Genomic DNA, 12,173 nt, shown 5'->3' with positions numbered 1-12,173 from the left:
AGTTATTCATACATTCTATCTGAAAGAGATAGAATGAGGTCACAGCAGCCTGTGGCACCCATGGCCACTTGTGCCACCTTACTTGTGCCACTTGTACCACCTTACCTGGTGGTAAGGCGGCACCTGGTAAGGTGGCACAGCAGCCCGTGGCCATGGGTGCCACGGGCTGCTGTGACCTCATTCTATCTGTTTCAGATAGAATGTAGCATATGAATAACTTTAGTTCAAACAAACAGAATAAAGTGACCACCTTACCACTGGGTAAGATGGCACAAGTGGCACCTTACGGCAGCTGTCAACATGTTTTCACTGAGGCTCTTTATTGGAAACTGAAATTTGAGACTGTATCCAAAATAGACCAGGGCGTATTTGCTTTTTTGAGGGAACACAACACTTAAGAGGAAATGCAATACTTTGTGAATTATAAATTCATTCATATTAAATCTGACACAGAAGCTGTCACCAAAGAATATTCTATTCCTATTCTATTGTTTTCCCCACTAAGCGTATTTAAATATGCTGAACTATGTATAATACAGTTAAAAAATACTTTAAAAATACAATTGTTTATAAATGTGTCTGTTTGTGTAGGGTCTCCAGTAATAAAACAGCGTATTATGAAAGATTAAATGCGCAAATTCGTCATTGTGCCTGCCAAACGTATAACGCTGAGTGGAGCGGTCGACTGCTCTAAGATGGCTGCCCTAAATCTCGTCAGCGACAATAGGCGAGAGTGGTCCATGAGGCGTTGGAGGTGCCAGTATGAGGTTGCGGCAACCCTTGGAAGGTGCTGAAGGCAGCTGAAGCCAGTGGCAACACTGACAGCTAGCCCCGAAAACAGTGGCAGCCGTGACACCTGCCACCGGAAGTGCCATGGTAGGTGCGGTGTCACGATTTGCGCCTGCTGTTTCTCCGTAATGCTGCAGTCGTATTGTTGTTGGCTGTAATAGTAAATCTGTTAGCTGGAGTAGTAAAGCCATTAACTGCAGTGAAGCTGTTATGTGGCACATCATGCAGTAGTAAATATGTTAGCTGCAGTGAAGCCTCTGGCTGCAGCAGTAAAGCTGTTAGCTGCAGTAGTAAAGCGGTTTGCTGCTGTCTCATTCACTATGAGCTCTGTTTCAGTTCTATATGAAGGCAGGGGCCGTCATTCAGGAGGATATTTCTGAGGCATCTCTGATTGTTGGAGTGAAGAGGCCCCCGGAGGAGAAGGTCATCCCCAGGAAGACGTATGCTTTCTTCTCCCATACCATCAAAGCTCAGGAGGCCAACATGGGTCTGCTGGATGACCTGCTCAACAAGGTCAATTACACACTGTTCTTCCTCTTAACTACTGTAGCCTATTAAGTACTCTGTGTTTACAAAGAAATATGCTTTTGTCAAATATCAAGGACAATCTCAAAGTCTTTTATCAGTTATGTGTGCCAAAGCTTCACACTTCTAACCCAACACACACTTCTCCTCAACAAACTTCCCTGTTCAATCTTTAAAGGGATCCATGGTTAATTTGCCTGTAGATGTAAATTCTGTATTAAATTTTGTATGTACTGTATTTTCCGGACCGCAAGGCGCACCGGATTATAAGACGCATGCTAAAACATACGGTCAACAAAAAAAAAGGTAACGGAAACAAAAAAATAACTTTAGTTGAACTTTATTCGACTATGTAACAATACACTCACATTATTTTTTATTCTTCTTCCTCAAATCCATCAAAGTCCTCCTCTTCTGTATCTGAATTGAACAGCTGGGCAATTTCGCCATCAAACATGCCAGGTTCCCTCTCATCATTGTCAGAGTCAGTCTTGTTGCCAGGTGGCGGTTCAGCAATGATGCCGGCTTTCGCGAAAGCTTGGACAACCGTTAAGGCAGATACATTAACCCAGGCAACCACCATCCATTCACACACGGTGGCGTAACTCACCCGGCGCTGCCTCTCCATCTTAGTAAACGTGTGTTTGCTGTCTGTCATCCATCGCTCCCACGCCGCTTGTAACTTCTTTTTGAACGCCCTGTTTACACCAATGTCCAGCGGTTGGAGTTCTTTTGTTAATCCTCCCGGAATGACAGCAAACTCTGAATTAGTTTGCTTCACTTCCTTTTTCACAGTAGCAGTGAGATGGGCGCGCATGGAGTCGCAGATGAACAGGGACGGTGATGTGTGGAAAAACCTATCTGGTTTTTACCAGAGGCGTATGCTGCAGAACTCAGACAACAATTCTCTGATTGGGTTATCACTGCCATTGTACGTACTGTACACTTTACGTCTCTGTGTCAGGGACAGATTTTGGAATTCAGTCCACACATAAGGCGCACCGGATTATAAGGCGCACTGCTGATTTTTGAGAAAATTTAAGGCTTTTAGGTGCCTTATAGTCCGGAAAATACTGTGATACAAATAAACTCCTAATTACTTAAAACAATTAAAAGTATTTTGTTATATTTTTCACCCATGGAATTCACCATTTTTTCACCTTGCTGGGTTAATGACACAGTTGTGTCTGTTCTGTATTGGAATCTACAGAGGAAATGCAGGAAGGCTAAATTTACCCCAGCCCAGTTTTTTTTATCATATTGTGCTTGACTGGTGTAATGCCAGACTGTGACTGTGTAGGCTGTAATTAAAAAAAAAAAAAACAGTGATGGATCATTTACCGCATGACAAAAAGAAGGGCACAGTGGGAACGTGCCAAACAAAACTTCTGAAGAACCTATGTGTGCACTCAATATTTCTCCCCTTATCACTTTTAGTCATTTGTATTTATAAGCAAAATTGACGAAGGCTTTAGCAGGTGATTGTTACCTTCGCAAGCTAAAAGCAAATGCCGTGCTGACAGTTTTTATCCACACAGTGCCTAAACCTCACCTGGTGACTCAAAAGTGAGAGACAGATCAGAGACAGGAAGTGTTTGGAGCTCTATGAAATGATAACGGAGCTATTGATACAGCTGCCAGTACTGAATGTGAAACAACCAATCTGACACTGGACGGAAGACCTATTATGACTTGGACAAAACAAAAATGATTGGCCACTGCTGCAGTTCACTTCAGGGAAATTTATTGTGCTGTTCTTCAGGCTTCAGGTGAACAAAAGAGGAGATGTGCAGTGCATATATAGAGGACGTCCAAGGCAGGTTAAAAAAAAAAAGAGAAAAACCAAAACAGCAGTACCTTCACTGCAAAAAGTCCACATTGCAAAGCTATCGGCTTTTCAATGTGACCTCTTGGGAGTCTAACCACAGACTGACTCCCTGTGGTCCTGAGCCCTTCTTTATAGCCACAGACTCCGCCCACAGGAACATAACACAAAGAAAAAAAATAAAACAGTTACTTCTAACTAAATAATCATAGCACTGAGAAAAAAAACAAACTTGTGACCAAAAATACAATATTTAATTTAATAGAAAACACTCCATATGTTCTGATGAGCTACACAGCGGATGAGCTCATATAATGAGCTCATCCGCTGTGAATCCTTCCCAGTGTGCCACAATTCCGAAACTGTTTGAAAATTTGAACCGGGAAAATGTTTGACGCTGAAAATAACAAGTTAGGATGGATATATAGATACAGGAACACCACGTGTGCACCACAATGAACTGTGCCAGTTTGAGTTGAAACAAAAAGTAAGTTGTCAGTTGTGCGAATGTGTGTGCGTGTGTATGTAAGTGTGCAGGTGTGCTTCCTTGCTGGCACTTTACTACATCCTAGCTCGTGATGACTCCTCTGCCACGATGACCAGTGGGAGTCTGGATGTAATCTCCATCTATATTCCAAGAAAAACAATAATAAAATCAACTTTGTGTTTTTCAGGAAGTTCGTCTTATTGATTATGAGAAGATGGTTGACACCAATGGTTACCGTATTGTAGCATTTGGCCAGTGGGCTGGGGTTGCAGGTATGTTAGGTTCTCCTCTGTTTGTTTCAGCTGGTTGGTCATTTCTCAGCATTCCTTAGGCATAATCAAACATTATGATGAAACTGTAGCAAAGGAGTCATACTTTGTAATGAAATCAAATTTCACCTAATTGGAACCAGATTTTATTGGAGCTAGGTCTTAGGCCCGGTTCACACTGAAGACCTTAAAGTGTCACAGACATGACTTGCATGACTTGAAAAGATGAACTACTGTGCTTTCATCCTGTGTACACAAAAGTTTTTAATACTTTTTCTCACAGTCTACTATAAATTCCTCAGGATTGCAGAGTGATGTTGTTATTACCAAGTACTACCGGGTAACTACTCAGTTGTGAGGATTTCAGCAAAGATTTGAGCAATTTATCCAAAACTGCACATAAATCGCTCAAATATTCACTGAATCCTCACAACTTCCTCTGTTTCTGTGCATTCGGCCTGAGTTGTTTGCGGTTTGACTTACCCTCATTACATCACAAGAAGGTGCTGGTGTAAACTACCCAGTTACTACAAAGGAAAACAGCGACACTCTGCATTGCTGTGGAATTTATAGTAGTCTGTGAGAAATATTTATTATTAAAATAATAGAATGAAAGCACAGTAGTTCATCTTTTGAAATATTGTAAGTGATTTTATCGAGTCAGTGACTCAATTCCGATTTTATTTTATTTTTTTGTGAAATCTGATTTCTTTATTTTTGTGTGTGTGTGGTTGTTCACATTTCCAAATAAATGTGACATGTATGTGATGTGCTGTGTGAGCTACAAATGACCTAAAAGCTTTCTGCATGTACAGCAGAGGATGCCGAAGAAGAAGGAGTTTTATTTATATAGCACTTTTTCAGCAACAAGGCGGATCAGAGTTCGTAACATCACACATAGCGAGCGTGCTCAGTAGATATAAACATGGATAATGGTGTAAAATAGCATACCTTGTTATTTTAAAGTTGTTATCCACCCACAGCCAGCGCATTAACAACTTGATCCTCATTATCGTCCACCATGTTTGTTGCTTTTCCTCATTCTTCCGTGTATCAGAATGCCGAATAGTGATGTTTATCAGTGATGTACAGGTCGGATGAATGCCACCTGGCCATACAGACACGGGTCACATTTGATCAGAGAAGTGTCGGATTTAGGACTACATATCCAAGTGCACTGGGTTGCATTTGTACAAATCCGATTTGTGGTGTTCAGGCTGACATGAAAAGATCGGATTTCAATCACTTCAGGCTGCAGTGTGAACATAGCCTTAGATTTTAGGGAGACCAAACAGAAAACCAATTTTTGGTTGTTAAATGAATGCAAATTCCATTTAAAATGATTAAAAGTAATTATTTTGGTTATTATCTTTTTCATCAATCTAGGTATATTATTTATATATATATATATATATATATATATATATATATATATATATATACTATATATAGTATATTAAAATGAAAATAACTCCACTTTCTTGTAGGAATGATTAACATTCTTCATGGTTTGGGACTTCGTTTCTTGGCTCTTGGCCACCACACTCCTTTCATGGTGACAAATCTATTCTTAATTCATTTGATCTGAATCTGCCCAGAAATGTTTCACAGGATCAAACAGAAGCAGTCACCTCTGCTCTCTGATGTTCACAGCACATTGGCATGGCACACAACTACAGGAACGTCAGCCAGGCCATCCAGGCTGTGAGGGATTGTGGTTATGAGATTTCCATGGGACTCATGCCCAGATCCATTGGCCCCCTCACCTTTTGCTTCACTGGAACAGGAAATGTCTCCAAGGTACACAAATGTTCAATTCAGTTTGAATATTCAAACATTGAGAATGGAATTAAAAGCAGCTGAAGCTAAGAGAAAATCCCTGATCTTTATTTTTACATTCATTTTGTATTTTGTATTCCTTTAGGGAGCCCAAGATATGATCAATGAGCTTCCTGTTGAATATGTTGAACCTCACGAGTTGAAAGATGTCTCTGAAACTGGAGGTATGATGTTTCTTCAGCAGTTCTCAAACCTTTCAGACTGAGCTCCAACATTGAATAAAATGGCCACAGTCTCGCTTACACAATGGAAAAATGGCTTCTGTGCAGTATCACATGTTTATCACTTTGCCCTTCACTAAAAATTTGGTTGTGTCTTGCTAAAATAAAGAAAAAATAATTTTACATTCATGTAATTATGAGCCAGGAACAGCTAAACTAAACCTGTTTTTAAGAGTCATAAAGTTCATTTGTGGAACGAATCTAATAAATTTATTGAACCTTTTTTATTTCAACAAGCAAATTCCTTCTGATTTCATTATTGTCTTAAACAGATCAACATGGCCACGTTTACATGAACATGAACGGCCAATCAGAATGACAATGCATCACATAAATACCACAATCAGAATATTCTGATCAAATTAAGATCTATTAAATTGTAATCTGAATGAGAGGTATAGTTTGGGACAATTGATAATTGGTTACCAGCGGTGAGTGGAGATCAAAAGATTGAGATCACAGATGCAAGCAGCTGAAATGAGTTTCCTCTGCAGGGTGTCTGGTCTCTCCCTTAGAGATAGAAGCTATGACGGGGACTCAGATTAGAATCTCTGCTTCTCCTCATCCAGAGGAACCAGTTGAGATGGCTCAGCATCTGGTTAGGATGGACACCTCCTTGGTAGGAGACCCAGAGGATGACCGAGGAGGGACGACTTTCCTCAGCTGGGGAACCTTCATTTATGGCGGTTCCCCGGAGAGAGGGAGGTCTGGGCCTCCCTACTTGGAGACCTGTAACCCGATCCGGATAAGGAGAAGAAAATGGATGGATGTGCATGTCAGTGTTTCTGTCCTGAATAAAGCCTGGGGCATGTAAATGCATGTCATGATTAGTTAATTATTAATTATCAATGAATTTTGTGCTCATATAAACAATGCATTTGGATTATTTAATTCAAATACATTTTAATCTGATGAAGGATCACTGCACATGTACACAATCAGATTGTAGGATAAAATAAATCCATTTAGTTCAGTATGTGTTGTCTGACAAAATGTGTCGACTTTAAACTTGGTGTTGTGTTCTAACAGCACACTAACAGAGTTGTTCTTCATAGATATGAACAAAGTGTATGCCACAGTTCTGAGCCGACGCCACCACCTGGTGAGGAAGAGCGATGGCAACTATGATCCCATGGAGTATGAGAACCACCCAGAACTCTACACCTCACACTTCAGAACCAGCGTGAGTTACTTTTCTTCACTCCCCCTCCTTGCAACGCCTCCATGCAGCCTCCCAGGAGCTCCTGTCAGTCACTTTGAGCTCTCATGTTCCATTCAGCAGCAGGAACTAATATCATAATGTCCAGCAGTATGAAAATTAAAAACTGCCCTAATTAAAAACTATAGTATAATAGCACTCTGTACACAGGATATTTATCCACATTTTGTGGGTAAATGATTGGTGTGTCAGATATGAGATGTTGACAATTTCTAAGTAAAGAAACAAAGGGTTACCTTTAGGTTAGTAAACCTGACATTGTTTTCTGTAATGCTTCCAACATACACACAATAATGCTTCTTGTGATATTCTTACATATTTTAATATATTTGTTGCTTATATTGTTGTGCAATATTGCTTTTAGGTAAAATGGCAAAAATAGAAAATAGAAATTCAACTTAGAGCTCCTTGATTATGACAAAATTGTTTTTGTCAATATTAAATATTTAAGCAAGTATTCACTGGCTTGGAAGAACAATAAATTTATTGTTAAAGGGCTATAGGGCTATGTAGAATCAGATTTTTAAGCTTTAGATTGTTATTCCCTCATCAAAATCATCTCCAGTGTTCCTTTGATTCTTTCATGCATCTTTGAGAAATTCTTTAATCTCCCATGGCAACCATTAAGCTTTGCAAAATTCCTGGTTGGCATTCAGCTCCTCTAGACTAGTGGCAGCAGCTGTTATCAAACACCTGGCGGACCTCATCTGCTGAGCTCATCATAGAAAGCTTCTCAGTCCAATGCTCCTAAGAATGGTTGTAAATGACATCATGGAGAAGCACGGTTATGATGATGTGCTGAAGTCAAAATCTGGGAGCTTCTTAAGAGACAGAGACCCAATTTCAAGGTGACAAATTTGCAAAGTCAAATTTCTTTTAAAACCTCCTGACTACCAGTACTTCAAATTTGTCCTCTGTAGAGGACATTTCTAAACTTGAATATCTCCTACCTACTGTATTCTACTGAATTAATTCCTTTTGGTATCTGGAGAGGACATTTAGGGCTTTTCAATGATACCACATGTGAAGGGGTGGGACTTTTATATGTACCTTTTTCTCATTCATAAAAATGGCATACATCAGTACAAGCATATTTTATGGGAAAAGAAAAAGTAAGTGCATAAAACTTTTTATTGTGCAAATTTTGGTTTAAAATTTTGTTGGCATATTCTAAATAAGCCTCTTAGTAAAATATTAAAACATTCTATGAATTATTTTGACTGTATTTTATCATAGTATTTAAAAGTTGAAAAATTGTCCTCTGTAGTGGACATTTGTAATTATTTTTCTGTTTTGTTCTCCATCCATCCATCCATCCATCCATCCATCCATCCATCCATCCATCCATCCATCCATCCATCCATCCATCCATCCATCCATCTTCTGTACACCCTTGTCCCTATTGGGGTCAGGAGGTGCTGGTGCCTCTCCAGCTAACGTTCCGGGTGAGAGGCGGGGTCACCCTGGACAGGTCACTAGTCTGTTGCAGGGCAACACAGAGACAGACAGGACAAACAATCATGCACACACACACAATTTAGAGAGGTCCTTTAACCTGACAGTCATGTTTTTGGACTGTGGGAGGAAACCGGAGTACCTGGAGAGAACCCACCATGCACAGGGAGAACATGCAAACTCCATGCAGAAAGACCGGGGCTGGGAATCGAACCCAGAACCTTCTTACTAGGCAACAGTGCTCAGTTTTGTCAATGTGAAATCCATTCTTATGGATATTTTCTTTGGGACAAACTGGTTGCCATCAAGGTTCAATTTCAAATGTATGGCATTCCGATGTCCACTGTAGTGCACACGATATTTCAAAAATAAAAACTTTTTTCCCCCCAAAAAAAATGCTTTCAGTATTCTAATTACCTTACAAAGATTGTGAAATTAAAAAAAATGGTGATTGGACAATATTTTTCTTCCTGGTAGTCAGGAGGTTAAGTCATTTTTGATATATACTGCTACATTTTTACAGCTGAAGTTAACTTTATTGTACCATATAATGTATAATATACATAATACTGCCCCTTTAAAACAAGGAGAAGTTTTCCTAAAACCTTTTTGTTGTTTCTTCCCTTAGTCTTTATTTAAATGTTGATATTGTGTAAAGGCGCAAATAAAATCAATAATTAACAATCCCCTCAGGATGTTGCTATCACAACTATAAATGCAAAAAATTCAGGTCTTGCCCACATCTAGTCTGCATTTTGATCAACAAAATATATTTTTATGTGACTTAACTTTTCATCTACATGTAACCTCCGTGTAATAGAACTAAAAAACGAATGATAATAAAAACTCCAGTCACATGGGAAACCAGTGACTTGGAGCTAACACATACGGTAAGGGTCTGCAGCAAATAATGTGATGCTGATGTGACATATGGAATTATTTTTACTGCTTGACCTTGAAGTGGAGGAAAGACATTATTATTTACTTATTATCCTTCCCCATTCGAGCCACAATGCTGTTCAACCTCCATGTGTGTCCACATACCTGCTTTAACAAGATTCCCAGTCTACACTGACTTGGCCAGCTTTAGGTTAACTGTATATTGTAACACGGTATTTAAAATTAGTTCAAATTCTTTGCCTGTCCACACAAATAATTCTCCTGGCATCATGTTTAATTCCTAACATTATGTAGTCGTTATTTTGAAGGCAGTGTAGGTTTTGCCCTACACTGCCCCCGATGGGTGTGGCATGTTTAAAGCAACGTTGTAATTCAGCGGTCCGTGTGAAGGAACATGTTTCTTAAACCAGTCAGGTGTGGACGAGATTATTTTACACAAATGAATATCTCCACTACATTGTTTTAAAATGACCTGGCTACACATCGACAAGGCCTTAGTCATCATTCAGAGTTTATACGCTGACTTGTAGTTTTCACCAATCATTGCAACTTTTCAGCAAATCTGACAAATCACCTTGTTTTCTGCTTTTTCTTCTTTTCTGACCAATCACTGCATTTGGCTGAATTTTGATCAATCCCCTTAGTCTTCTTCTAATTTAACTTCTAGTTTCATTACGTCTCTTGAAAGCTGAACCTGCAAGATGAAAGCATGTGTAATTTCTTTTATTTTTTAGTTTTTTGCAAAAACCATGTTGAGATGTTGTGAACAGTTTGCTTTTACTGTTTATACAGTCAGTGGGTGTAACATGTGGGACATCTCCCCTGCACTTCCTGTGTCTGTGCCCTTTGTGGCCTGCACTTTTTAAGATGTCCAAATGTGATTTTCTGAACTGTCTTTAAATGCACCACGAGTGAATGCCGGTTGCACCCGTGGTGTTAGGATGTGTAATGTTCAGCAGGTAGCCAGAGTTAAAAGGCAAAAAACTTTTGGTTTCAGATAATGTTTTCTAAATGATGGTTAATATCATATTAAGCTAAATATACTAATGTTGTCATTACACATGTTTCTTCCCTTGCCATCTAGTGCCAGGAATAAACCCAATCCTCTTTAATTTCTGTAAAGAAGATGTGCTCACTGTTGCTTTTCTGATATTTAAAAGAAATCTTTATTGTCACAATAGAAAGACTCAGGGAGGAGACTTAGAGCAGAGGCCAGCAGCAGGACGCTGATGCAGGGTCTTCTCAGGTAAGGAGGGATTAGAACTTGCTCAGAAAAAGACAAGGAAAGGGAAGGCTCTGTGTCTCAATTTCAACTTTTTTTTATGACCATTTTAGGGCAAAAATAAAGCTGAAATAATTAGCATCTTTAACCACAATGTTTTGAAAGAGGTGCCACAAAATCTGTAATTCTTGGCCACAATAATGATAAAAATAGTGCAACATCCTGGAGGGGCTGATTTAAGATAATAAAAGATAATGCTTTATTGATCCACTAAAGTGGGGAAATTATGTTTGTCCCAGTATGGCGCACAATAATAAATAAAGTAGTAATAATAATAATAAATATATGACAATAACTAACAATTAGCAGTGATAGTCTTAAGGACATACAAATATCGCTGTATATATTGCTAAATCTATATTCAACAATTAAAACGCACATCTCTAAACTATGTGAGTATTATAAAGTCTGATAGCCTCAGGTAGTTCAGTTTAATTTAGTGCCTCTTCATAGTCTCTGAAAAAGATTAAAATATCAAAAGAAAAATTGAATAATTAAACACATGACATAGAAAATAAATAATTGTAAAAATGTTTAAATTTTATTGCACTAAGCAGTTGAAGGTATCATGTATTCAAATTTGGGCAGAATATAATCCATAAACTGTGTTCCTTGCTCACTTGAAATTCCTGAGGCTTGCAGACACCACTAGAGGAAATCTTGCCCCTTAAGTATTTTTTTGTGTCTGTGTCTTTAAAGTGGCCCAGGATTAGTTGAACATGTTGGCCTAAATATGTCGTAATTTTCCTGTTAGCTAAAAAGTTTCTGATCACACAGGCCGACCAGAGGTACGCGCCATTTATTGTTTCGTTTATGAAGCTGAAGGTAACAGCAGCAGCAAAACACTAGCTTCGTTGACCAACTCTGTCCTCTTCCTCTGTTTGGTTCTCCTGATCTTCATCACCTCTTGTGCTTTCTACATTCCCATCGACTTGAAAGCGCTCCAGTTTAAATTAAAAAGGCTTAAAGACGTTACTCATCACTGTTTTGGCTGGATAGAGCTAGAACAGTTGGACCTGTACAAGTCATTTACCCAGAATGCATTGCACTGTGAACATGGCAACTTTCATATGACAATATTTTATTAAAATTTATAAAAACTAAACAATCTACAGTATTGTTACTGTATTTTTAAATACAATAACTAATGATACAGTTAACAATAACTAATCCTTGATCAGTTATTGTTACAATTAATCATTGATCCCTTTCAATGCAGAGTGTGTTGGGTTTGTTTGTTGTCCTGCTACAGGAGCCGACGCTCATTTCTCCTCTTTGTTGTTTTGAACCTTGTAGTTTCGGTAATTCGGTTCCCCAGCTGTTTGGTGCAGGATGTTCCATAGCAACCATGCTCGACTTTCT

At 38.9% G+C, this 12,173-nt stretch overlaps 1 protein-coding gene across 1 annotated transcript in view; it reads left to right on the top strand.

Moving 5' to 3' along the window:
• Positions 1 to 1,071: 1,071 nt before the first annotated feature.
• Positions 1,072 to 12,173, top strand: part of aass (aminoadipate-semialdehyde synthase) — a 53,434-nt gene continuing 42,332 nt past the window's right edge. Inside the window, exons 1-6 of the mRNA XM_015014343.1 lie at positions 1,072 to 1,302; positions 3,814 to 3,898; positions 5,383 to 5,450; positions 5,549 to 5,695; positions 5,820 to 5,898; positions 7,011 to 7,138. Coding sequence (XP_014869829.1) covers positions 1,132 to 1,302; positions 3,814 to 3,898; positions 5,383 to 5,450; positions 5,549 to 5,695; positions 5,820 to 5,898; positions 7,011 to 7,138 — 678 coding nt within the window. The 5' untranslated portion in view covers positions 1,072 to 1,131. The remainder of the gene's footprint in view (positions 1,303 to 3,813; positions 3,899 to 5,382; positions 5,451 to 5,548; positions 5,696 to 5,819; positions 5,899 to 7,010; positions 7,139 to 12,173) is intronic.

Source organism: Poecilia latipinna, unplaced genomic scaffold (genome assembly GCF_001443285.1).
Source record: "Poecilia latipinna isolate Pla-1442-1.1 unplaced genomic scaffold, P_latipinna-1.0 Scaffold1807, whole genome shotgun sequence".
NCBI classification, from domain to species: domain Eukaryota; kingdom Metazoa; phylum Chordata; class Actinopteri; order Cyprinodontiformes; family Poeciliidae; genus Poecilia; species Poecilia latipinna.
This window is presented reverse-complemented; position numbering and strand designations above follow the sequence as displayed.